At 45.4% G+C, this 27874-nt stretch overlaps 2 protein-coding genes and 2 long non-coding RNA genes across 6 annotated transcripts; 2 read left to right on the top strand and 2 right to left on the bottom strand.

The window, feature by feature from the left end:
• Positions 1 to 913: 913 nt before the first annotated feature.
• On the bottom strand, positions 914 to 7630 carry eif4e1c (eukaryotic translation initiation factor 4E family member 1c). Of its 3 annotated transcripts, none has more exons than XM_049007437.1 (7): positions 7479 to 7630; positions 5935 to 6026; positions 5529 to 5624; positions 4854 to 4917; positions 3714 to 3827; positions 3447 to 3586; positions 914 to 1866 (listed from the first exon to the last, which is right to left on the bottom strand). In XM_049007437.1, exons 1-7 carry the CDS (start codon positions 7494 to 7496, stop codon positions 1752 to 1754), a joined length of 639 nt encoding a protein of 212 aa, XP_048863394.1. In that variant the 5' UTR covers positions 7497 to 7630; the 3' UTR covers positions 914 to 1751. The 3 variants fall into 3 exon arrangements, with proteins under 3 accessions (XP_048863394.1, XP_048863393.1, XP_048863395.1); XM_049007436.1 differs by having other exon boundaries at positions 5935 to 6029; positions 7479 to 7616; XM_049007438.1 differs by lacking the exon at positions 7479 to 7630 and adding an exon at positions 7212 to 7336.
• Positions 7465 to 23780, top strand: LOC125738483 (uncharacterized). Its single transcript, XR_007396843.1, has 3 exons — positions 7465 to 7594; positions 8354 to 8410; positions 21393 to 23780. It is a non-coding gene; the product is annotated as an uncharacterized LOC125738483 (long non-coding RNA).
• On the bottom strand, positions 10285 to 26148 carry tet1 (tet methylcytosine dioxygenase 1). The gene is made up of 11 exons (XM_049007432.1): positions 25847 to 26148; positions 25702 to 25752; positions 18919 to 21040; positions 18671 to 18761; positions 17801 to 17894; positions 17367 to 17575; positions 17114 to 17264; positions 16870 to 16959; positions 15822 to 15953; positions 15454 to 15718; positions 10285 to 15128 (listed from the first exon to the last, which is right to left on the bottom strand). The coding sequence occupies exons 1-11, from the start codon at positions 25886 to 25888 to the stop codon at positions 14281 to 14283; spliced, it is 4095 nt and encodes a 1364-aa protein (XP_048863389.1). The 5' UTR covers positions 25889 to 26148; the 3' UTR covers positions 10285 to 14280.
• LOC125738482 (uncharacterized) lies at positions 23822 to 25432 on the top strand. Its single transcript, XR_007396842.1, has 2 exons — positions 23822 to 24171; positions 24873 to 25432. It is a non-coding gene; the product is annotated as an uncharacterized LOC125738482 (long non-coding RNA).
• Positions 26149 to 27874: the final 1726 nt, after the last annotated feature.

The following is a 27874-nucleotide window of genomic DNA, read 5'->3' as shown; positions in this document are numbered from 1 at the left end:
AACCTTCCAAGACTATAATCAGCTAACACACAACCCTAGGTACTTGACATTAGGCTTACTTGGAGAGATGGTCATTGGTGATCAGCTTTCTAAAAACGTTTTTCACATACAACAGGAGCCTGCAGACATTTCGTGCCTTTCGTGCATAGGAGGCAGCTGGAGTTTAGAACTAGCTCCTATTTGTTCCTATTATCACACAATGTACTGTAAACAATACTTTGCTTGCTCTGGATACTAATTTTTGTTGACTACATATCCCAGCATATTTCTTGGAAGACACACTTGTTGGTGTTTTTGGCTTTAAGTATCACTGCTCTCTAAAACCACTGAACTTCACAAGCATTTGAAAAAAATCCCACAAAAATAAATCTTAGACCCTTTGATTCTGCCACTAGCGTTTACTGGGAAAAGTAAAATTCATTCTCCAGAGGGCTGTTTTTGCGGGTTTCAATTAATATAAGAAAACTGTTCCTTAACTAAACAAGACATTGAGAGCATTAACCCATCATAAGATTTGTAGAGCAGACGTAATGCAAAAGCTGTATAAATACTTCAATGTAAAATACAGATGTGAAACTGCGTGCAAGGACACTGCACATGGTAGGTGCTGCTTCGAGAGCTGACAGCATTATCCAGCCAGCTCTGACTCAGGGTCTGATCACTGGAGTGTAAGAGGCTGACACACAGGTTGGCTTTCCCTTTCTGCAGCACCAGGATAACGAAGCTTGTTAACAACTTTTTCTACAATGGCTGGGATGGCCATGTGTACGTACGCCTACGGATTAATCAGCAATTCATTCACACCTGAGAGCTGATTGAGAGGCCGTGACAAGCTAACAAAGAATCGGCAGTCGTTAGAAATTACTTTTCACATACTTAGAGCGATGACTGCACACAAAGACAACTGCCTGGATGTGGCAGAAATGCAAAGCACTTAACTTTTATTTCAAAGAATCTCATATACATCCTGGAATTACAGATAATAAAGACATTAAGAGCAAAAATCAGTTCACAATGGAGGAGTCTATTTGCATTAACCAAGAAGTAGTGTGAAATATAGCAAACACCGCCAGTATTGTTAGGAGGACAGCAGTAGGAAATGCTGATCGAAGCTGGGGGGTGGGGGGGGGGTATGGATGTCCAGTGCAGCACACTGAGCATGCTCCACACCACAAACCTCCTCCGGAAACAGACTGGGTACATCCTCATCCTCAAGATGTATAGTTCAACTGCAATACTTCTCATAAATATGAAAACCGGCCATTCAAACGTTCTACAAGCCAAAAAAAAAAAAAAACAAACAAAAAAAATCTTAGCTGAGCACAACACTCTTGGTGACGTTAACTACGGTCATTTCTCCAGGGAGCTGCTGCGCGAATTTGCCCCCTTGGGCAGCAGCTATCGCTGCTGCTTCTCGCGTCAAGCTACTGCGGCCAGAGATCAAGAAAAGCGGAAGCTGAGAAATGTGTCTTTTATTGAAGCCCAAGGCTTTTCATGGATGGTGCTCAATAGCCAGCCTGCATGTCCTTCAGAGTTATTGGTTCATACACTCTCGTTCAATACTTTTTACTATATGCCAGCATTTAAGCAGACAGCTGACATTCCGTGATCAGTCCACTGATGTTGGTAGCTGCTGGACTGTGAAATGTTACTTTTTTTAAAAGGAGATCACTACAGTAGTCAACTGAAAAGGTATTAATATGATGAGATGGGTAATTTTTAAACCTACAGCGGAGCCAAAGGGGCTCTCCTCAAACCGTGTACATGTTCTTCGTCGTGGATCCACTTTTGCTCGAGGTGTCGTCATGTGACTGATACCCAATCAATGCTTTGAGGGGGAGATTCAGACGTTCTTTGTAGTGCTGTCTGCAGAGGTGAGGGGGGAAAAGGAGAATCAGAACGCTGACGGTGACTCGAGGGGACACAGCGCCACCATCAGGCAGTTAAAAACATCATTCTGTGTCAGCTCTGTGCTTTGAGGACCTTATGTAGCAGACTATTTGTAAGTGAGGGACCTCAGAACGTCAGCAGCACCTCCTAGTGGAGGACTCAAGTTCTACCGGGAGCTCCTGCACATCCAGCGCTGAGAGAACAGGTCTCTCTTCTCCGTGAAGATATTAAATCCCCATGCAAACAAAGCTAAACAGACACTTGTAAATTTCATTGTGAAGAAATGCATATGCGCAAAAATATTTGGATTTCTCAAAACTGGAGTACGCACGTCGCCTCAGAAATGTCAGAACTATCTTGGAAATGTGCGTACGTGCACGAGCCTGAGATCCTGTCCAGCTTCCACCCGCAAATAACCATACATGGCCAATGCAAATAAACTGCATGCTCATATAATACGCAAATCAAGCCTATCTGGTTGTCAAGTCTGAGGATAGCGGCTGTAAATAAAAAACCAAGATGAGGAATTTTGAAAAGCGTGAGGCAGGGGCACAACAAAATGCTATGTTTGGGAGTCGAAACACAAAATGTTCAGAAGTACATTTTGCAACAATTCATCACATGTATATATTGCTCAACCGATTCTTGTACTTTTGCACTTTCAGATGACATGCCAATCTGCATTGTGCTGTCAGAGTACTTGTACTTTGTGCAATGATAATAAAGATGAATCTTAAAAAGTGTGTTAAGTGTCACTGCACTGCAGGAATTCTGTCAATTCTACAAAACGCCATGAACAAATTGGTCAGTGTGACTGTATCTATCAGGGAGAAACTCACATCTTTGCCCTCAAACTTAAACATGCACATCTATAATAGGGGATGCACAATTATGCGGCTTTGTGCCCGAGCAGTCAGGACGTACTGCAGTACATGAAACTCAAAATGAAGAAATCATGCTGTCAATGTCAGCATCCGCAGATGACTTGTGAATTAATAGAATGGAATTCAATTGAATTGTAATTGAACTGCTTTTGTCATTTCATCTTTTGCATCTAGTGCTGTATACTATAGTGTTGTGCATTTGATAAACTTGGATTTGATTTGTCCTTAAAGCAAATGTCAGTGCAGTCGATTACATTTGAAAAACCGTAAAATTGCTGCAAATGCAGCTTGCATATTTACCTGCTCACCCACAGCGCAGGGAAACTAGCATTTAACGCAAAATAAACAATGTGCAAAGGCATCACACATAGTGCAAAAAGTAATCAAATTAGTGAAAATAATCATGACTGTCCATAAAAAGTTGTTCCCTTCTAATCTTTCGGTTTACATACTCACTAGCTTGATTACTTGATTAACATTTTTCACTGCTAAGTTTTGTCTAATACAGAATGTTGTGTAAAAATCTGCGCATGCACACTTCGGGTGTTTTTTTGTGTGTACGCTACTTTGATAAATGAGGTCCCCTGATGTTTTCCTGCTGCTCCTCACTGCGCAGGTCAGGCAGGGTGAAGCAGGTAGCGAGCAGGGTGAAGTCACTGGAACTGCACCTACCCTATCGTCATGATGGCATCTCTATTCTGGCAGTTTACGGTCCAGATGGATATTTTGTCCCCTTTCGGTCTGACGTTGACCACCGCACCACAGACGTCGTCACTGGCCTCGTCGAATGACTCCCCAATTAAGCACAGCAGCTTAAGACAAACAAACAAAAAACATCACCCAACATATCCCCAACCGCTCTCACACATACAGGACACCACCTACAGGGTTCTGATGTTGCCATGGCAGCACACAGAGCAGAGAAAGGGCTCAGCTTACCGTCTCCATCCAGAAGCGGTCCAGGTCGTTATGCCTCTGCTGCTTGCTAAGGGTCATCAACCAGCGGCCACCCAGCTTATTCCTCTCATCCTCCCACATGGGCTTGATCCCGTCCTGACAGGGAGACATTCGATAGCATGCTAAGTGCAGGCAAATGATGAGGACCACGACGGACACGGCTGGCTGGAGAAGCCCGAATATAAATCTGGCTACACATCATGCACAACAAATTCGACTTTAGGTCAGTGGTTCTGTTAAAAATACAGTCAAGTTTAAGGAAATATCAACTGTATATGCAATATCAACAATTTTTTTTAGTTTTTATTTAATTTAGCACTACGATTATACAAATTATTTTTAGGTATTTCTTGTGTTAAGGTCGTTTCTGACTTAAGTTGTTTTCGTACCTTTTGGATCCAATTACTGAGATAGAGAGGTATTACTACTATTAAAATTCATGGGGGGGGGGGGGGGGGGGGGGGGGCTATTTTTCAGCAAAACTTAAAAATGCTGCAGTATATCACTCAACCTTAGTAACTGCTCATAAAAGTTCTCTCATTGCACTACACTGCTGGTTTTTGGGTTGGTTGCAATATATCTGATGGTCTGCTGGAATATCACTGCTTCACATGTGCCAACTTCAACCGTCTATGGACTAGGCTTAACACAATGACATTAACCTTGCGAGGTGGTGATGTCATTATACGCAGCCGGCAGGAAAAAATGCAACCAACCAATGACAAGAGCCACCATTTTGTCAACAATTTTCATTATGGATTATTATCAACATTATCGATTAGCTTTCCTTTAAACCAGAGCTAGAGAAGATTTTAACAACTCTGAGCTATTAAGTAAGTTCTCCCCAAACGAGCTTGATGGGCAGAACGGCCTCCTCTCGTTTGTAAATTACTTATGTAGCTGTTGCCGCCGTAATTCTGACTATGAGCAGCGCCATAGTACCTAAACCATGAAAGGCAGGAGCCAACAGAGAGGAAATAACGGTGTAAAAGGAGAAGCAGACCAGCACAGGGGAAGGGGAGCGAGGGAGCAGCACGGCTCACTGGAGCCAGCACCTCTAACACCAGAACGTATCTGATCATGACACTTTATCTGGACCATCTACTAGGGCACCAGTCTTACCTTAAACAAGCAGTAGTCACAGCCATATACGAGCTTGCTAGGCTGCTGTATGTGATTGTATAACCTGGGAGAGAGCACACAAACCAAGGTTAAAGGATATTATACAAGTCAGTTCCAACCAAGATATCTGATTGGACAACTGGCGTTCTATGAGTGCTGTTATCAGAGTATGACCGCATTCGGACAATTCATATCAGATATATCACTCCGCTTTACAGGTCCATCTAAAAACTGTGATATTTAAATTTCAATGGTGCAAAGTAGTTGGGAGCAAGCAGTATGTTGCGTGGAATGTTTGAGTTGGTTAGCAACAGTCAACAGATGGGAAATATATATATTTTTTTGCAAAAGCCCATAAATGTTTAAATAAATAATCAAGCAAAATATTATCTGCTGTGACTAATTCCTGTTACCTTATAAATGCTACTCGAACTGCTGTATAAAAGCGATAACATACTCGATGTTGTGCGGTTGTACTCCGATACATTACAGCTGTGATATCATCTGCACTCAGCCTGCGGTCTCATGCCTACAACTAAATAATAGCTGTGAGATACTGGAGTACAACCGCACTCCCTCTCGTATGTTATTGCTTAAATACCTCAGGATTTAGCCCTGTCCTCCCAGAGCTTTACCCAAGGCTGCTGCTGTTGCTGATGATGGATCTATACTTACGCCCAGAAGTCTTCCACTGTGTCAAACTTGGAAATGAGGCGCAGGTTCTCTGTCCAGCTTTTGGTTTTATCATTTTTGAAATACCAGAGAGCCCATCTGCAGGAGGAGAGGAGAGGTCTGAGAAGTTGGCAGTGCTGGGGGCCGTACAGGCTGTGCATAGATGGTGTGCATAGTGTAGAATTAAGCTTTGGAGGAGTCCAGTCAGGCAGCAGATAATCCTGACAGTGACCATGTGGATGGAAACCTGTACACTGAACCACCAGCCAATCACCTTAATGCTCACCAATATACATCAACCATTCATGTTGGCCTTTTTGTATTCCCCTCTATAAACCAGAAGAATAAGTTCCATACATCAAGTAGAGACAAAAAGGGGGAGGGGGCACCATAGTCAGGGGGGATCTACCTGTTCTGCAGGGGGTGTTTGATATACTGTTCAGGGTTGGAGACTGGAGCCAAAGAAGTGTCACTGCTGCCTTCCTCACTTTCGGTTCCACGCTGCTTGAAGAGGGAAAAAAAACATTTATACTCCTCAAAGAATAGAACAGAAGAGAGATCGTTTATCCATCCCAGTTGTCATCTTGGTCTCCGCTGACTCACTCATCTGTCCATTTAGATCAAACACTGTAGCAATTTATAAGCTTTGCTTAAATTAACAAAAGGCAGAATCGTCACTGTCCAAAGTATTACTTTAAAAGCTGATCAGAAATTCACTTTCATGCAGACATATAATGCGGCAGAATTAGTAGCATTCCCAAAACAAATTCTTGGGGAAATCACTTTCTCAACTATGAACATAATTAAACATTTCTTAACTGTTACCAAAGTATTTCAATACCTGACCGAAAAGCAACCAGAATAAACACGATTCCTTACAAAATTTAACAGGAAAATTCAGCATAGTGACCACCAGATGCTGTCTACTTAAATTGTCCTGTGAAATAGTGCAAATTTAGAAGCTGTTATTACGTGAATACAATAAAAATGTTCATACCGAAATAAGCACCCACTGACATAGGGAACCCATCTCATGACTATAATTTGACCAAACACTTGTACACATCCTGTGGTTTAACTGGGTCTCTGCATACATGTATGATGGTCTGGCTGGTCTTCTGTCATATGGCTTGTGACCAGACCATAAAATGACCAGCCCTTTGCATACACATCATATAATATGTCCATAATCTGACCAGACATTTGTATACATGTCCCATGGTCTTATCGATATCTGACCTGCACACTGCATATGTTTCGTGATCTGACCAGCCCTCTGCGGACGCGTCCGATGGTCAGACCGCAATTTAACGGTGCCTTTGCATATACTTCCCGTGGTTTAACCGTATTCTGACCGGCTCTTTGCGTACACGTCGCACTGTCAGACTATAATCTGACGGGCCTCTGCGTACAGATTCCGTGGTCTAACCGAGCCCCCTGCGTGCTTTAAGAGTTAATTCAGACATACGTTGGACAAAAATAGGGTCTGAAAATGCGCATCACGATTATGTTCGTTTTTGGTGTGAGAGTCACCGGGACTCCTCGTTACACAGCTGGTACGGCACACGTGTCTGGGTGTCCAGTGGCGCGGTAGCCGATAGAGTCGGTCCGTGAATCTGCAAGTCCATCTTGCAGCCGCCGTACCGACAAACATCACAGAGACGATACGGCACGCTAAAGCAGCACCATGACGTGGCGGTCCCGGTCCCCGTCCCCGGCACCCCCTTCGCCTCTTGGCCGCCCCTTCAGTCGCCGTTAGCATGTAGCATTTTACTGGAACATGCTGAATCTCGGAAAGCGCGGTCAGAGCGGTTCCGAGCGCCGCGCGTTCCCTTTAACGGTTAATCCGCACACGTGCACGTCAGTGCAATTAAGCCTGAGGCGGCCGCGTGCCTTCCGCTCTGCCGGCGCGTGTCTCGGACATACACCCTGCCGTACCCCCGTCTCTCTTACCGGCTCCGAGGTCGCCATCTTGCCTGTAACGCCGTCCTGCTCGGCAGCCGCCCGTGCGTCACTCGAGCACGCACAAAACTACGGAAGCCTGCAGGACCCAAAGAGATCTGCGGGAGGTAATGGGAGACGTCTCCTTCATGAACATGTGGACGTTAAATTCAAGTTACATTGTGATAGTCCCACCTTTACAGGTGGATACAGTGGCGTAAACTTTTTGTAATGAGCCCCAGTGCAAGATTTTTTTTTTAAGGGGGGGTGGGGCTCTTCATTTTTGGATGTCCTTTCATGCAAACAAAGCCTATAACCCTTATCGGTAATTTTATACTCTATATACCTTGAAGTTTTATAGCCTTGTCATAAAAAATAAAAATTAAAAGCTGGATACTCTGAACAAGAATTGCCAGCCAGATAATCTATGGTTTGGTTTCCGGAAGTTCATAATGCAATGTAACGTTTGTCGATAAATTAACCTAATAAATCAATAGCAGTGGTGGAAGAAGTACTCGATTGTCCACTTAAAGTCCGGATAACACTCCGAAATGTTACTCTAGTAGAAGTCATCCAGTAAAATGCTACTCCAGTAAAAAAAAAAAAAAAAAAAAAAAAGATTGTACTATACATTCAAATGTATTGATCTTACAAAATCATCCAGTTCCTTTAAATTTACTCAAAACATGTTTGAATATGGCATTATAAGTTTACAGTGTAGCACAATATGGACAAATGAGTCGCATGTTTTCTTTTTATTCAGAAAATGCGTTGAGACGTGTCGAGCTTGCTGGCACAGATTGGCGGAATGACATTTTTATTCTGTGGAAAATGAAAGATCGAGCTACGGGCAGAGTTGAGTGAATTTTAAACATTTCTTCTTACAGGTGGTAAATGAGGATACATGACGAAAGGAAGTAACGCCTTGCCTCCTTTAGTCCACAGTAAGACAAACTCTAGTTACATTTTCTTCATTAATTGCAAGTAAATGTAAAACTGACATAAAATAGTTATTACGAAATCCCTGATATCAGAAATTGGATTTTCAAGTAGTTAAGATTTTATTTCTGATATCAACTACTGGCATTATGACCAGTTACATTATAATTCCTGATATCAGAATTTGGTATTTTGTCTTGTTAAATCAGAATTTCTGATATCAGAAATTAGATTTTTAGCTAGTTCAAATTACAACTTACAACGCTGAAATGAAGGAGAAATGTGTTTCGATCTCACTGACAATAGAATTTCCGATACCAACTATTGACGTTTTAATAACTTACTGATATCAGAAATACCCATTATAAATAGTTACAATTGACTTTCTAATGTCAAGAATCTGCATTCCAAATAGTTAGAATTAAATTTGTGATCGAACTAAAGCTAAAACGGCTTGCCATATGGTGACGAGTAAGTTAAGTTTTGGCACGTTACAATACGAAAACATGCGATAGAAATCATGTAGGAATCTCATCCAACTGGAGAAATGAACGTCTGATCACAGCTGCTTGTGAACATTAAAATTAAATCCTGATTTTTAGCACAAGCCTTGCCTTTTTATTACACTTAAATTATTACATTTAAATGAATCGTCTACTAAATGTTTGGACATTAAGAAAAAAAAGGTTAGCGTTGAAAGACTGGCAAAGTGCGATTTCGACATAAGGAGGCTCCGTCTATATTTAAACAACATATTAAACATCATAGTAAACGTCATATTTTCTATACTCTCCTTACGTGTCTGCGTTTCTAGGTAAGCCTCTAACACCATGGCCGTGACCATCGCACTGTTGTAGTTACTGTAGTCTTTTAGCAGACCTACTAATGGATATCCAAGTACCGGGTAGTAAGTAGTGAGAACATAGAGGTTATGGGACCCTTCACACGATTCTTCAGCTGGCCACATGAATGTAAACTGCTGCAATATATAATGCTGTTATATTTGTATATGTAACATCCAAAATATGGGTTTCTGACACAAAAGTCCTATAGCAATGACTGGTTTGGATGGTTGCCAACTCATAAAAGACAGAGGAATTACCACCAACAAGCACAAAATCAACAGCCGAAGATCAAGTGCAAAATATAAATATATATTTATTTAAAAAACACCCAAAAGGTGGGCAATAAATGGGAATGGTACATTTTGTACTGTATGACTTGCAGGTCTGATATTTAATGTTATTGTACAGTAATTCAGTGTAAGCACTCCCAAAAGATGAAGACTGCTTTTTGAAAGAATGGAAGAAACTGCAGACTGTCACTGACTAAATGACCTAGACTATTTTACAGTTACACTAAAATTAGACTTTTTAAAAGCTGGTGCTGGAAAGGTCCTCTTATGTTTTGACAGTTTTCAAGTTATACACAAGTACAGCTCAGATTTCTTCAAGTAAAGCAAGTAATTACAATAGTGTCCATGAGATAAGTATTTTACAGTAAATGGAAAAAGAAGACTCAGATTTTAGTCATACACTGTCACTGATGTTTTGTGTAGCATGTCTGTTTACTTCATCACAATTTTATGCTGTGTCGATAGGAACAAGTCAACAGCATCCTGTTGGTGGATGGCATTGGCATTTTACAGGGCCCACAGGCAAGCTGTCTATACAGAATGTAGGGATAAGTAGCAAGGGAAATAGGAGCCCATCACATGACTCGAAGCTGGGAAATCTGTGGTATTATGCACTGACAATGCCACATTGTGATTAAATCCCCCAATCAAGGCTGATGTCCTGTTCAATGCTGACCATAAATCCATAGGAACACGGGAAAGCATATGAACAGGCTCATTGCAAAGAAAAAGAAAGGCTTTAAATCCTGGACCAAAGTCTTAATTTTTATTCATCTTTTTGTTGCATTTGTTTTAGCTTATTCTGGGAGTCTGTGCATCCATTTCTATATGTCACAAAGTCATCATTATGTTGTTGGTTTATCTATATACAGGGTAGATATTTTACATGCCATTTTTTGAAGGTGCACTGTAAAAATAAACAAGGAATCTTGGACTGCTCCCTAGCAGGTATAGAAATGCTAGATGACAGGAAGTAAACTTCAGTTAATAGAAATAAACACAAACAAGAACCCCGGATTGACGGAGTAGAGGGAACAACACTTTTCTCTTGGACACTTTGTCAGAACCCACTTCAAACTGACAGCTACACGTTTACTGTACAGTTTACACACAGACAGTATTCATTTGGGATTCTAATACAACTGCAAAAGCAATAAAAGGAGTGAACAGAAATGTGAATAATTTATCTTTATCAATCAAAGTCAAAATAGCAACATGTCACTCAAAGGTAGAAAAAAAGACCTTTAGCAAATGAAATGACACACACAAGAAGGCTAGGATGAGATGCCAGCCTGTGGCCCTAGATCAGACATCCGCACCGGACCCAAGCTGTCAAAAAGGCCAAAACCAGGAACTGAGGAAAGTGGCACCTTCCATCCATCTCATATCACATGACGATAGGTCTTACTTCTCAAGCAAAAAAAATCAACCGGTTCTGTGTGTGGTATCAGCAAAAACAAACCCCGTGCAAATGTATGAGCGAGACAAAAGCACCATATCTCATTAAAAGCTTGTGTCTCGGCTGACGACAGCGCTCGTTGTACGCTTGGTAAACTTTCTCACAGCGATAATGCCGTAGCTTGATTCTCAGAAATGGATCCCATAACACCACAGCCAGACGACATGGGCCAGAGCTGGCATATAGCTAGCATGTCATTTATTCTTCGTTCACCCATGCAACAGGCAGGAAGCTGCACTGGGATCAGATTACACTACCCAGGCATCCTTAGGCAGTGTGTTAATGAGCCCAGGTCACATGACACACCAATATCATCAGGCCCCTCAGACCTTCATTTCGAGCTCGGATGAGCCATTTTCCTCTCCTGTTCGGTCCCAGATGCTGTTGTAGGAGGGACCGTGTAACTACAGCAAAGCTTCTGCTGTGATATGACATGATATGTTTTTCACCAGCTATCAGTGACCCAAGTAAACTCATCCACACACTTTCACTAATCCAGACCGGATTTAACAAAACGTACAGTTACGCCCCCTTTGACCAGAATAAAGAGGCAAATTTGTGGCAATGAGCACCATTGCTGAAGTGAGCAACGAAGCCGTCTCCAGCTCGACAGCATGCTTATCTGTGCTCTGATCTCGACCACATAGCACCACGGCGAGACCATATACAAGCTGAATTTGGCTCAAACTCAAAAAAAGCAAACCTGTCTTACATCCACGGAAAAGAATGCGTGTAAACGACGCCTCGCACTCAGACTTCACTAAATGTGCACCTTGATGTTAAATCATAGTCAATTCATCTGAACACTTTATGGATATTTCAAGTTTATCCTAAAGGGATGTCCTTCAGGGGTGTGATTCTGGAAGCAGCCTCACAAGCCTCAGACTGCTCCAGGCCAGATCACCCAGTAGGTAGCTGTACTGGGAAGTAGAGTGCCAGGCATTACGTCATCACAATGCCAGGGCTGGCTGAGTTCAGGGAGAAGCAGAGAAGTTGCAATTGACTACTCGTATTCACCAGAAACGCAAAGATAATGACTGGTGAACAAGGACAGGGAGGTCAGACACGTTGTGCTTCCTTCACATATGGATGTGATGGGAGTCCAATGCTGTGGCGGTGGGGAAGAAGGTACCGCCATCCTCTTCACAGCCAGGCCAAGCGCTTGGGAATTCTGGGTGAACTGGACCCCTCACAGTAGCACCTCTTCAGTGATGTCAGCTGCATGATACATCTAGGTGGTTATGAACATCCTCAGGGTCTTCTCCAGAGAGGTTGAAACAATGTATATAACGTAAACATGATGTGTAACTCAACAATGTGTCAGTGAGATGGAGGCAGTCTTAGTCTCGGCGATCCCTTTGCATCCAAAACGAGTTAAGGAAGCGCCACAAGCTTTCAGTATCTTCCAGAACTTTCACAAACCAGCTGACACCAGCTGGGCTCAGGAATGATCTTCTGATGAATGCCTCTTTTGTAAGCTTTCGTTTGCCCTTCAGAGATGGCAGTTTCACTGTTTGTTCATCACTAAGCACCAGTATGGTCCTACAGGTCTGCCACAAGGTGGTCAGCCAATCAGTAGGAGCCATGGAAGCACCGGAAGGTGACGAGACCAATCACATCCTCACTCACTCAGAGCAGCTCCTACTGGCACTAGTCACAGTAGCAGCATTTCCATTGACTTAGATTTTGCACATTTTCAAGATGTAAATGATAAATTTTAACATTAAAATACAGAAAAACCCCTCAAATTTCACAAAAAAAGTTTTAATGTGCTATTGAGGTGGTTTTTTTGGTGAGTCAAAGTGTTTCGCAAAATGGTGATGGAAACCGAATTTCTGAATTAGTAAACACAAAGCACATGACCTCAAGTGTTTAGCTAATAATAATTAATTCTTCTAGAGCTAGTAACTTGTGGAAAGCCGGCTCCATGTTGAAATATGAGCCATACCCCTTATTTTCCATATCCAAATCTATGCCTTTGATCTTGTGGGATGATAAATGGCCAGAATTATTTGCATGACATCCATTTATGGAAACACACCCTTGGCATTTGCTTTTAAGTTGTGCAAAACTTGAATGGAAACATGGCTACTGTCTAGTTATCTGTTCACAGGAGCAACTCTAAAGCAGGGGTGATTCTAAGATTTTTTTAAGGTGGGAGCATAAGAGGAACATAATTTGAACTGAGAGGCCCACCTTATCATTAGCCAATGATATGTTTTGAATCAGTGAGTGACGGGGGAGAGGGCATTCTGGCGGCCAATCAGCTTTCAGGTGGGGCGGGATCCCTGTATACGCCCCTGCCCTAAAGTGTTCCTCAAAAAGAGCACCCATCATTCGATTGTCTGAATGTTGTCTATTGAAAAAAAGAGACCGAATTATAATTTTGGTTGCCCGATCATGAACGTGGTCTGAAAGCCAGGCCAGGTTTGATGCCTGCTCCCGTTATTGCTTTGCCAAGCAGGGTTTTGGCTGGCGGTACTGGCTATGGGACTGAATGTTTAGCAGCCCCCGTGGGGCGGCGCTGTCATATTCAGGGGTGGCTCTCCCATGCAGCCTGCAGCAGAGGGACCACCTTCTGTCACCCACAATGATTTTACGTTTTAAAAGTGCTTTACTCATTGTCATGACTGTATTTGGAGAATAATTCACATTCAGGCCATGTGAAATGATGCACCTTTTTTGCCACCTTCATAGCCGAAGTAGCACAGGTGGCCTCAGGACTCTCAAAGTCCCTTTTCTGAGTTCAGTTTCACTGGAGGTTCCTACAATGGCACCATAAAATAACTCGATATTCCTAAATCCTATCCTAGAAAATAAGCACCAAGGCCAGCTTCTGATTCTTTAGTGCATGAACCTCAGAAATAAAACGAAGTGCAGAATTTTTTTTTTTTTTGCTTGGATGAACTCTACTCTTGCCTAAACTCACGGAGGCTATACAAATAGCATGACTGCAGCAAACAGGACCACTCAGAAGTAACGTTTAAAAACAGCAGAATAAATAACCTTACTGAACATCCTTATTCAATCTGCATATAAAAACGTATTTAAAACAGCACCTTTCTCTTCACAAACCACAGACAGAAAAGTTACATATGTACAGTCTCTATCTATATGTCAGTACTCACAGTTAAAGCCTCAAAACACCCCTCCACCCACCAAAACAGCTCAGAGTAACACCTGAAAAAAAAACAGACACAGACAGAAGAGAGACGGGACAGGTGTGGCTCTGAGGTAAGGCACCTGTGCCGGGGCTCACACCGTGACTCTGGCCGGGACGGTCAGGCCCAGCGGTTGTAGGGGCCCGTGATCTTGGCCAGGGCATAGGGGGCCATGGTGACCATCGTGTCCTTGTTGAGGGTTAGCGCATGCCGAGTCGGCACATGCAACACCTCTGGCTCCTCTGCAAAAAGCTCCTGCTTGGCCTCTCCATCAGCCCCGCCCACTTTGGCCTTCTTTGCCCTATACTTGGCAGGACTGAGGGGAGCCCCGCCCCAGGCCACACCCTGGGCGTCGCTGCCCAGCCGCTCCGCCTCTTCACCCTCGCGCGCTCGCTTGGCCATCTTGGCCTCCCACAGGGCTAAGCCGTGGCAGGGCTCATTCAGGTTCTTGTGCTGGTAGAAGACGAGCGATATGCGTGTGGGGTGCGCACGGTCCGGCTTCTTGATGGGCGTGGTGGCGTGCAGCTCCCGCCGTGCACACTCAATCAGGATGGAGCCATGTGAGGGGGCCACCGCCACCCCACCAATGTTTCCATCTAGGAAGTTGTGCTCGCTGTCTGACCACACCTCCCGTGCCGGCATGCTGTGTTTGCCCCGCTCACACTTCTCTGACTCGGCCCTGGGACCGGGGTGGCCCTGCGGGGGCGCCCCCTGCTGGTGACCAGGTGGGTCCCCAGTGCAGCTATCAGTTCCTGGGTTCCCAGAATGATACGGTAGAAGCACACTGCTTTTTGGGGACTCCGGAGGGCCTGGCTCCCCTTGCGGGGGGACAGAGAGGCCCGGTTGGACAGAGGATGCTTCTGCACTTGAGCTGGACACAGGAAGTGTGGACCACTGGGGGGCACCACCTCTGCCTGGTGCCACCTTCCTGGCCGACGATTGTGGTTTTGCCGATTTGTTTCTGCTACCTGTTCAGGTGAAACATACCTGTCAGTTGAAATACAGACCTTCTGGAACCTTCTGTTTCATCTATACATCCATGTCAGGTAAAGCTTTACTATCATCTCAGCCAAGTGCAGTACACAGTGCAGCGAAATAACATTCTTCCTGTGAAACAATACTAGGATCGGTGTGGCAGGGACACCGTGAGCCTGGCCCAGGCAGCTTAGGGCACAGGACAGGGATGCACTACAGGAAAGAGAACGCTATGACTCGGCAAATACCCTGAGAGGCACTGGTCATGGTGATCCAATACACTTGTGTCTGGGCAGATACAGCTGGCCTTTGTCTTACCTGGGGTGCCCTGCTTCCCATATGAGACCTTTGTGGCCTCCATTTTCTTTCTGCGGGCGGACTTGACGGGCTCCGCCAGCAGCCGCACCTCCCGAGGGAAGGCGGTGAGCACCTGCAGGGCCCCGGTCTCCACTTTGGCACGCTGCCCTTCAGGATGGCCAAACTCATCTGTGTCAGAGATCTTGTAGAGGGGCAGAACATGGAGCTGCTCATCTTCTGGGATGCTGTGCACCACACGGTTATCCTCCTTGGTTAAAGTGCAGACCTGTGCAATGGGAAACACACAGACATCAACCCAGCCTCAACATCACCCGGCCTCAGCATCACCAGTCATGCTGAAATGCTTTAGTAGCAGGAAGTGGACATACCACAGTGCACCCGTTGCTGATGTTGTGTGTGTCCCGGTGAGCATGGGCACAGAAATCCACACAGGCTGTCACGCCTGAGAAGGGCCGTTCCTGCCCTGTACCCAGCCGACAGTCTGTACCCATGTGCTCCACCTGTACGTTATTGTCACAGCAAGGTCATTACAACGCCCTCAGAAAAGTTCATGTAGTATCACCACAAAAACCTCTGTAGATGATCTAAACTGACTCCTCTCTGATTACATGACATTATCTTAAAACTCCTTAATTGACTTAACCCCCATCTCAAAGTGACATCATCGCAAAGCTAGGTGATTGATCTAAGACTACTTCTTACTAGTGACATGATATTATCGCAAAGCCCAGTGGTTGATCTAAACCCACTTCTCATTGGTTACACGATATCATCAAAAACAGCAGCATTGTGTAAACCAAGTTTGTGGGTAGGCATCATTTCGAAACCACACACAAGTCATAAAAGATATGCAGATATAAATGTTTTTGAATCATTGTGTCACTATTATACATTCAAACATGTCCGGTTAACCTTCTTTACTGCCACTGAGATGTGTGGTGAATGTCACATATAGAGTTACTGGTAGAAGACAGGAATGATTAGGGATGGGGGAGGGGTTTAAGGAATGTGATCTGATGGAAGAGTCTCGCTCATTGGCCAGGTTACCCTGATGGCAAGTTTACCACAAGTTTAACAACATGTTATACACAGTCAATGTAGGCATGTTGTTGGTTGACTGAATAAGTAATTTATATGTTAAGTTTTTACAAAATATTGGTCAGGCATCTGTCTACCTAAATTGAAAGGCATAATGCCGCTGATCACAAAGCTCAGTTGTTGATCTAATCCCACTCCTCATTGGCTACATGACATCATCACAAAACTGAGTGGTTTATCTAATCCCACTTCTCATTGGTTATATGACATTATCACAAAGTTCAATGTTAATGCATCTATCTGTCTGACTGCAATCCCTGAAGCCTGAGGTGGCCATTCTGCAGTTTCTTTTGGGATCCTAAGCCTCTGTAGTCCCACCTGGTTCTGGAAAGCCTCAGGTGCCAGTTTCTTGTACGTAGGAGCAAGTTCTGTGGCTAAGTTCTGGAGGTCATTTTCCAGCTTCTTTTCCTGGAAAGCATCAAAAGCATTGCATGCTCACAAGTTCAGTACCAATATGATCTCACAAGATGCCGCGTTTAGAGAGAATAAGAAGAATAAGCGTCTCTGTTGTAGAGCCCTTGAAGCGCAATGCAGCCCTGGTGCCGAAACACATAGCACCCACCTCCAGCGCACAGCCCCCCTGCAGGCGGAACTTCCGGGGCACCTTGCTGCGAGCAAACTTGCAGCCGTTGAAGTACATGCTCCAGGAGCAGCCGAAGGAGAAGGAGGCGCCGCAGGTTTCTTGGTCCAGTCCCTGGCAAGCACAGGTGCGGCTGTGTGGTGCACAGAGATGTTACACTTTGGCAGGGAGCGGTATATTTGATGCAGTGTGGTATAGATCGACAGGGTGCGGTATACAAGCAGTAGGTACTTACTCCTCATTGATGGCACAGCGTCGGTTTGTCGGCGAGCCGTGCTTGCAGAGCGTCTGGCTGAGCTCCCGGTAAAGCTGGTCAGCCACAAATCCAGGGATGCCCTCCCAGGCCAGGATGAGAATCACGACCACGGCGGCCTGGCAACAGTGCCCTGCGCGGTGCCGCACCAGGCACAGCAGCTTCTCCTCCTCACCGCCCCTACGGATGACCTGCCATGCACACACACAGGTAAACAAAAGCACACATACATACAAGCAAAGACTTCCACCTTGGATAACAGACAGACCCAAGGATTAACCTCCATTAACACACCCAGCACAGTGAACCAGCCTGGAGTTTCAATTTGCCAACTGCATAGGTGAGGCTGAAGAATCCAGGGTTTCATTTGAGAACTCCCCTCCAGGAAGTGATGTCACCACCACTTGTGCACTCACCCACTTAGCAATGGGACAGCCCTGGGAGCTCCGGCCCTCTCTTCCGCTATACACGACCACCTCCATCCGCACCGCCCGGCCCTTCTCTCCATACCTACAATGTACAGCAACATCACACTAGGACACATGTACCAACACACTTATCTTTATCAACATCTATTTATTTATCTTCCTAGTGCAATATTTACTGTACTTATCGTCATATTCACCCAAAATAGCCCTGGGTTGAAAGAATGCCCCCTTCACCTAAACTGTATAACTACTATATATTGCATATGTTACAATTTGTCTGACTATGGCACAGTCAGATGGTGCCTGCGGGAGCATTGAGTTTTGTAATACAGGTCGTTGTCGATTTACGACCTTTACCACTTACGACCGATCGACTTTACGACTTTTCTGAGACCACAGATATGTGGCCATGACTGTGCCACGTCTGGTAGCCCCAGTGTTGCCCAGCGTGAGAGTACGGTAGTTTGCGCCCGACTGCCGGCAGTGTGAGCATCCCCATGAGAAAATTGTGATAAAAAGGTTTAAATAACACCAAACAATATGACTTAAAGGTATAATTTTACTATGCAGTATGCTATACATATGATACATATGGCCGACTTACGACCAAATTGATTTACAACTGGTCAGTCGGAACCGATCATTAGTCGATGACGGTCTGTATATCTAAAGAAACTGCATGTTACTGAAAAGGGGAACAGACAGTGTGACACTGCAAAACACCTGCATAGAGTAAAAACTGCACAAACTCTTTCTGGTAGTTTCATATTCTGCTGAGTTATGTTGCAGTCAATGCACTGGCCATGATGATATTGGTCATTTAAGGACAATGACTGTCACCTTCAGCTGCTTCCTCACCTGTTCTCCATCATCTCCCTCACCGCAGCCACCGTCGGACCTGATCCCAGGTGGGTGTAATATGGCCCCTCCTCCTTCTCAATAATTTGTTCTAATAAAGGAGGGATCCAGGTCACTTCATGCCATAGATACTACACACAGATGCTACTACATACAGCACACTGCCGTAAGGGTTCACCATACAATGTAGTAGAATAATTGACATGCAATGACAACATGTGTCACGGGTGATAACCCACTTCACTTACCCACGCAGTCGCAAGGCGGAATAGCACCAGTGCCTTTTCTGCTTGGGGTGTCAATTACATTTTTGGTTGAGGTGCTCAGGAACTGAAGGGGGGACTCTAGAAAGCTGCTGAGGGTGTTCTTGTTGGGGGCCCACTCCTTGGGAGGGTTGGGCTTATGTCCCCCGGTGTTACTGGCCAAGGTGGACAAAATGGTGATGGGACCAGCTGCCTCCACCTTGCAGCACCCCTCTGTGGCAGCCAGGGGCAGTGTTTGGGAATCTGTGCCGTGGTCTGCATCGGACGTGTGACACAGGTGCCCGGAGGAAGGACGCTTCTGAGGAACTAAGCCACTCCTTTGTTCCACGGCAGTTTGTTGGGCCTGGATGGTCTGACCATTGCGTCCGTCACCCTGCCAAAGCAGCAGGCAGTCATGAGAGAACGCAGAAGCTGTCACACTGGAGGATGTGTTGCTGATGCCGTTCTGAAGCTCAGGCCTTCGGAGAGTCTGTTGCTCTGAATGGTCCCCATTGTGAACTGAAGGTGCTAAAAGAGGCTTCTGCTCCTGCTGCTCTGTGTCTATACAAGGAGGAAAGAAGCCAGGCAGAACAGCCTGAGGTGTTATCTGATGTGCCTGAGCTAGATATTTCTTTAGGTCCATTTGGGCTTGTGGAAGGAACAGAGGCTTCTTATAGTTAGCTCTGGCCTTCTGCTGCCATATGATTTTCTGGATCTTTGTTTTATGAGGGGTTTTGCTATTTGGTGTCCTTTTCAGGACAGGAGCACCATGATAGTTCTGTAGATGGTTCTGACATGTCTCTGGGAACTTCACTTCCTCCTTCTGCACCGCTTGTTTCTTAAATCTTCTAGGTTTAGAAAGTGCAGTATTAGTTTTCTTGACTGCGGAATTCTGCAGACTTTGCAAGTTTTGTAACAGTGAGGGGTAACTGTTTGGACCAGCGTGGGCTTGACTGGTCTCTGAGTGAGACTGGAAGGCAGGGCTCAGCTCGCTCTGTGCTTGGCGGGACTTGATGATAAATGGTAGCTGAACCAGCTGGGCAGCCACCTCCACCTCGTCCTGATTCCTCAACCCTTTGGGACACAGTGACCTCTCTGCCATCCAGTTTACGTTCAAAATGCCCTCACAAACCTGTGCTTCATAAAGGCATCCTTTATCATTCTCACCTTCACTGTAGCGATGGATTTGCTCTTCACAGATGTCACAAGGCAATGTCTTGCCTGCTTCTGAGCTGGCATCTAATAGGTCCTGCCAGCATGATCTTTTTACTGGAGCAATACTACTGGACCTATGGGTAAGAGAGTAGATGACTGCTTTGTGCTGAACTGCAGTGCTGGTAACTGGAACTTTATTTGAGACAAAGTATGATTTGGACTGGGTCAACTGGGGTAATATGCTTTTGCTGTAGGCTGTAGTTGAATGCTTATCTTGTGGAGGGTCCATTAGCGATGGGATGGCCAGCTGAGTTAGGGCCTCCACTGCGATGGCCTGCTCAATGTTGAGGTTTCTCTGCTCAACCAGCAACTGGAGGCTTGGCAGAGACAGTCCTGAATCATCTCCTCCACATACGCCACCCTCACTGGGGGGACTGACAGTGGCACCAGTCTGGATCACACAAGCAGTAGGATCTTCTTCTGGCAGTCCTGGAGGCCTCAGGGAGTCTGGGCAAGGTCTACACAGTCTGGTCTCCATCCCATTTTTGTCAGAAATTGAAAAACAGACGACAGCAGCTAACGTGGACAATGCATCCTTGTAGTCAGTATTGTCATCTAAATGAGCCAGGATCTGATCAGTGGTCCATGTCCAGGAGTTGTCCAGTTTGGGCTTTTTCAGAGGGTGGGGCCCATCCGTGGCACAGTCAGATGGTGTCCGTGGGGGGCATTTAAGGTACCTGGAAAGGTGTGACGGGGAGCCCATTGTACCCATCGTTGTCTCACGTTTTGGTTTCAAGATTTCTCCAGAGGTGGTCTTGTAAACTTGCAGGTCCTGATGGAATCCTTCCCGCAATTCTTCCTCCAGAAGTGCCGTGACATCATCCTGTGAACTCTGACCGTCTTCCGGGCCAGAATGGGTATCTTCCATCTGGTCTGAGTGTGTGCCATTGGCGGAGCTTCCACCTGGGTGGACCTGTACAGGGAATGGATGGGGAGAACACACAGAACTGAGCTACACACCGATGTATGGCCATGTCACATGCTATAATCATGAGACTCGGGTAAATTTAATTTGCCTTAAATGTCACACATAGCTATGCCAATGCCTGTAAGAATATACTGTATTTTTCAGGGGGGATTTGCACTTCGTTGGGGACATTGAATACAAGCCCCCCAATCCACCTGCCCCACCTGCTTGGCAAAGATGACATTTTGTCAGGGGGCCAAAATTTCTACCTGCACTCCTGGCTAAACCTGCCAAACATCGAACTGGAATGCTTGTTACAATGAAAGAATGATGTCATTGGCTTTTCTTTGTTCTCCAGGATGGAAGACCAGGTATCACGACCAGACTCTAGAAGGACATCATATTCTACACCCTCTTTCATCCCTTGCCTTACAGCAAAGCAGCCTGTCATACATTTCCAACACATGTCCGAACTGTGGACTTACTACTGTCCCCTTTTGACAGCGATCTTGTGGATTAGGAAGCAGTATAAGTGTGTGGCACTGTGACATGTGTAAGCAGCTTCCCAGAGGGACCGACGCCTGGCACAGGTCCCACAGCCATTACCCACAAACCCACATATTTGCGGGAGCTGCTCCGGGCTTCAAGATCATCCCCACGACAGGTGATGCAACAGTTCTAGCAAAGAGAAGCTGAGGCAATAACTAGGCAGCCGATGTAATTGCTACAGCTTGGGACAACGGGGGTCAAGTGAGTCGGCTTTCCAGTCAGAAATTCAGGCCAACTTTACAGTCCTATACACCTCTGCAACATTGGCATCTATTTATGAAGGGCTTCGGAGCAACTTCCTTAATGAATGATCAGGTAGTGGATCCAAGTGCAGGAACAGCAAGTTTATTTCCAGAATCATGGTCTACAGACTGGTAGAGGGTCAAAAACCAGCTAGAAGCAAAGGAAGGCAAACAAATCCAAATGGTGACTCAAACCCATGGACCAAACACAGGTCACAAACACAATATGCTCATGGAAGTATTACTTACACAAAGATGTTCTGAGGGCAGAACGAAAAATTACTGGTTCAGAGTGATAATAATCAGATAAGGAGGTGGGTTCAAGCAATTAGAGGTGGTGGGATCAAGACATCTGTTTGATTGGTCCCGCCTCCTCTAGTTGCCTGGACCCACTTCCTGTACAACCTGACTGGTTATCTCTCTGAACCAATAATTTTTTTGTTCTGCCCCCAGGACATTTTTGTGTAATTAAAATTCAGATGAACATTCAATATAGGGAGCACAGGGGAAAATAACCAAATCCAAAGAGCAAGAAAACCAGGAAAGCCAGCAGGAGTCATAAAAAGCCAAGGGTAGAGTTAGCCAGATGCTTTTACTCCATGACAATTAACCAGGCTGACGAGCTACAGATAGAGGCACAGGTAGGAATTCTGAGCCCCCTTACAAAATGTCACTTTGGGCCACCATGACCAATTTTACATATAGTTGTACACATTCAAGGGACCCTGTAAAGTTCTGAGCAACCTGACTCTGCCAGGGTACCCATGCCCCTACAGGTGGGTCTAGTATTCAGGAGAGGTGGGACCAGCACTGAGAGAGCGTGGCTGGATGGGTGCTGAGATCAATGTGGCCTTGGCATCTGCATTGGGTGGAACACTTTAAAAATACATTTATTTGATCAACAAATGTTTACTAATGGTGGCAGCATGGTGGTGCAGTGGTTAGCACTGTTGCCTCACACCTCTGGGACCCAGGTTCCAGTCTCCGCCTGGGTCACATGTGTGTGGAGTTTGCATGTTCTCCCCATGTCGTCGTGGGGTTTCCTCCGGGTACTCCGGTTTCCCTCCACAGTCCAAAAACATGCAGAGGCTAATTGTACTTGCTAAATTGCCCATAGGACTGCATGGGTGAGTGGGTGTGTGAGTGTGCCCTGCGATGGGCTGGCCCCCCATCCTGGGTTGTTCTCTGCCTCGTGCCCATTGCTTCCAGGATAGGCTCCGGACCCCCCGCGACCCAGTAGGATAAGAAGTTTGGAAAATGGATGGGATGGATGGATGTTTACTAATTCTTAAATTGGTTTTATTTCCTTTTGAAATTGGGTTCTTATACATCATAAATGCAATAAACACTTCTTACAAATTTCATACATGGTATGTAATTTATACTCTTAGATAAAGCAGATAAATATATGAAATGTGTTAACACAGACTGTTAGATTTAACAGTTTATTAAGGGCAGCTGGAAGCAACAGATGGCTGTTCATCACTGTGAGATGCACAGGCTACATACATAGACGGCGGGGAGGTGAGGCAGCACCACGATGCTCAAAACCCAACATAAATGTATTCTGCTTTTGTCAGTAGAGCACATTTTTCTTCCCTGTACTGATGACCCAGCTCATAGTTATGCCTCAGCAGGGCAGGAAAGTGGTAAGTATCCAGCCCAACATGCTGCCACAATTGCTCCAGAGCCACACCAGCATAGCAACACTGACCTCATGGATCATAGGGGACACCTAGACCCCAGAACCATTCCAGCATAGCAACACTGATCTCCTGGACCATAAGGGTCACCTAGGCCCCAGGACCACACCAGCATAGCAACACTGACCTCCTGGATCATACGGGACACAACAGGAAGCAACAGAATAGCAATATTGAGCAATTATACAGAACAGAGCAGTAATTAGAAAGCATGTGATCTAGGGCTGAAGAGTAAGGAGCTGTGGCCTGTTATAAAGCAGATAAGGTAAAAGAGTTTGTTGGGAGGGTAGCAAAGATAACACCCTCCACACACACCAGCAGCAGTATGTGTGTGTACTGACTTCAGCTTGAAGGAGTTTTCATTGGCTGAAGTTCTGACCAGCAGCCCACAGCTTGTTGAGTATGGGAAGAAACTGGGAACTGTTGCTTAGCAGCAGAAATGGAAGGTGGGACGTCCACAGAGCCCCCAGGCTCCTGTGTTTGTTTTGCGTTCAGCTCAAGCAGTAGGACAGGATTCCCTCAGCTCCAGGCGAGAGACAGCCTTCAGCTACAGGATTGAGAACAAGCACCGGATCCACAGGAGGTGTCTGAGCCACCTCAGCCAGGAGACACATGCAGCAAACACACCAGTGGCTACTCCAAGGTATTGTTTACCATCCTCATGCAAGCCAAGCCTAGATGCGGGTTTATGGCTCATCAAAATTCTTGATTAAGTCTGATTAAACTGCTAATCCAATAAGTCATATGTTTAAATCAGGTTTCATTGAATGTGTTCGCTGAAGTTTCATTTTACAAGTCACATGGAGCTAGATATGTCTAAATGTCGAAATATTACTGCCTTTCTGCTTTAAATGGATTGAGCATTGTGTATTGTCATTTCTCCATGGCCCTTGAACAATCAAAGCAAACATACATTTAAATATAATTAATTACAAAAAATTACAAATCTTAAAATTGTTAAAACTCCCATGTTCAATTAATGAGAAGGTGAGTTTTGAGAAAAATCTAAATTGTACCAACTGATATACTCTGCAAGGTGATTCACATCATATGACATTACATGGATATTGCAGTTATGCTTAATTAAGAGTTCGGCACGTCCAAAAAACTGGTATATATGATTACTGGGGTTGTACTCTATACTCTGGACATTCTGACTGAATTTAGTACAGCTTCAGTACTTTTCTCAGGGTAACATGTGGTAGGCCTAGCTGCTCAACATATAAACAGTGTTGGCCGATTCCTCTACTCATTCTTTGGAGCAATTTTTTTAGAAGGAGTATTTATAGCGTAGCTGTTCTAGAGGTGACACAGGCTTCACTAAACACCCCCCGTCGCTGGCAGAGCCCAGCCATACATGCGGGTCAGAGACCGCATCAGGACCAGTCACCGTGCCAGCAGAGCGCCCGCCCTCCACAGCAGCTCCCTCTGACATCGTCGCCCTGGCAACAAGAGCAGCATCACCGACAGGAGTCTACGAAGGTGGCGCGAAGTCATAATTCCGAAACTCCGCAGGAGCGTTTTCGTCATCCAGTGAAGGCCGAGAACACATTGAGAAAAGTACACGATGTGCGGGAACATCGTCACAGCAGAGACACACGTGTCCTCTATCAATTCTTCACCCAACTTCATCTAACTCTGGTGTGTAGGCTGGTCTGCTCACTGAAAAGGTCTACATTCTAAACCTCTGAGAACAATCATTTTAAACCACAGGGACAATCTAAATATGCCTTCTGTTAATTTTAGGAAGAAAAAACATTTAAGAATCAACTGTATTCTGGTGAATCTCTAACACTCACACAAACCCCAGAGATGCAGAGCTCCAAGCTGCAGAGCTGCCGACTAACATATTCTCTTGGCTCCGCACTTTTATGCTCAAATAAAAAGTGAACTTCCTTCCTGAAGCCTGTTTGTCAGAGTTCTCATTCATAGCAGCCTTCCTGTCTCTGGGCTGCACTCGGCAAGATGAAACGCAGACCCACAGGTGAGCGCGGTGCTGCGCGGAGCTGAAACGAGAGACGCGCTCCCGAGGCTAACTCTGCAGCGCACGTCTGAGCCAGACCGGGGCTCAGCAGGGACGCTGTGCTTCGCCAAATCACACGTTTGCACCAGACCCGGGCTCAGCACACACCACCACACTACTGGAAACATAAAAATAGTGACCCGCTGTTACCTTGGAAACTTGCTTCTTTTTCCGAGGTTTGACAGTATCGTTGCACGCTTTCTGTAAAACAAAAGCGGCGTGACTGCTAAACAAGGGAGCACCGACAATATGTATGAATAAGACACATCTCCCATGTGTGGAACCTGGTGTTTACCTTCTCTTTCCCCAGAAGTACAGCCTCAGATTTGGGCAGCATACCCTAGGAAGTAGCCATTTTGTTTCCTTCAGCCGTAGAGCAGTCAGTGTTTGTGGCGGCAGGCGGCAGGCGAGCCCGGGGTGTCATGATGAGAGCAGCTGAGCACTGTCCCACGCCATGGCTGAGGCGCGGGGGCCATGCCTTCTGCAGACGCAGACGCCGCCCAGACAGCCAATGACGCACCGCTTAAGCCGCCTGTAAATCATCTCACTAGACCCTCCTAGACAAAGGATCCCCTATGCAGCTACACAGCTCTGCCAGGGTGACAGCTAATCTGTGGAGTGGACTTCTCACAACAGTGGAATGGATCTGGCAGAACGCTTATACATCCTGGAACCGGGAAACCTGCTGCAACCAGCATATTATCAGCAACAAATACAGAGAGAAATGAGGCTCAGGAATGTCCTGAACCACAGCCCTTCCACTACTGACCTACAATCCACCTCCTGACCATCTCACGCCCTTTGCCTACAGTCCTGCTCCTCAGCATCTCATAACAGTATATATAAAAAAAATAACAATGAAATGTGCAAAAATATATAACCAAGTCACATTCACAAGCTTTTCTCTTGGCAGAAGAAAATGTTATGCTGAGAGAAACCTCACCTGAACCTGAATATATAAGCATATAAAAGGTGGTAGGATGTGGCTCAGTGCACTAGGCCTCTGTAGCTGTGATTAGAAATTTTCCAGTTCAGGCCCAGCCCTTTACGCCCTCCCTCCCCCCAGGGCACTAGAAGGTGACTGCCTCTTCGCTGTGACCCCCAAGCTTGCTCTCATCTGTATGGAGAGCAAGATGCGAAAAAAGCAAAAAATAAAAAAGAAGACAATTTCCCAACCAGGATTACTAAAGTGTCTCCATAAACTATGAAAACTCCACATAAAGAGAGGTAAATTCCCCCTTCCCGGAAATCGTGAGACTACAGCACTGTGCCGCTGGGCAAAATACACCACATCCATATTTTTTATTTGTTGTAAATCATGTAGCGCATAAATAAAAGCATGTCACTTCTTTCTGGGTACAGCTATTAACATTTAACATTTATACAAAGCAGTGCAGGGGTGGCACAGGGGTTAGCAATATTGCAGGTTACCAATACTGCCAACTAATAGAGTACTGAGCTCGAGTTTGGATATTTTCCCCGTGTTGTCATACTAAGGTGAATTGGAGTTGCCAAGTCAACCATGTGAGTAAATGGCATGTGTGCCCTGGGTTATTCCCGGCCTCCTGCCCATAGCTTCCAGTATAGGCTCCGGACCCCCGCGACTCTGTATAGGACAAGCGGGTATGGAAACTGGATGGACAATTCAGTGAGATCTCTCATTATGAATGCCTTATGGTAACATGAACTCAAATTTCAAGTATCATGTGAACTTCACTATAAAGGTCTATCACTGAATTACGATTTCTGCTTTAGAGAATCGCCACACATGACAGGGGGCACATGACCTTCAATCCAGAGTAAATATCACACTGAGCTGAAAATGACTCAAGATGGAAAAAGAAAGGTTAGAATAAAGTAGCAGTTTCACCCCCCCCCCCCCCACCCCCTCATTATTACACAGTGTTCCTAAAGCATTCTCTAAAACAAGAACATATGAGGGCTTTTACCAAGTTGCCCAGCCCCAGTGAGTCACCAGTAGCATTCATCACTCTCCCACCTCACGCCCACAGGAAAGGTGCCCAACTGCTGTGTCATGGGCCAGTGAGCACGAGGCTTGAGTGTGACTAAACACAGTGAGCGGAACAGTGTGGTCAAGAGAACCTCCGAGGGAGGTGGCCCGAGGCGACCCAGGAGGACACGACAGCCAGCAGAGTTATCATGCTGCACATTAACAGAGTGCTGTGGTTGCACTTCACACATGCAGAGCCTCATTTGCGGCACCTTTCCTGGCATACAGGGAGCAAGCCATGTGCCGCAAAGGCAGACGACAACGTGCTTCCAGCTTCTTACGGTTTCCCACTGCAAAAGGGTCAGTTTAGTA

Source organism: Brienomyrus brachyistius, chromosome 3, assembly GCF_023856365.1.
Source record: "Brienomyrus brachyistius isolate T26 chromosome 3, BBRACH_0.4, whole genome shotgun sequence".
NCBI lineage: Eukaryota > Metazoa > Chordata > Actinopteri > Osteoglossiformes > Mormyridae > Brienomyrus > Brienomyrus brachyistius.
Note: the sequence above shows the minus strand (reverse complement) of the source record. Positions and strands in the feature narration are given on the sequence as shown.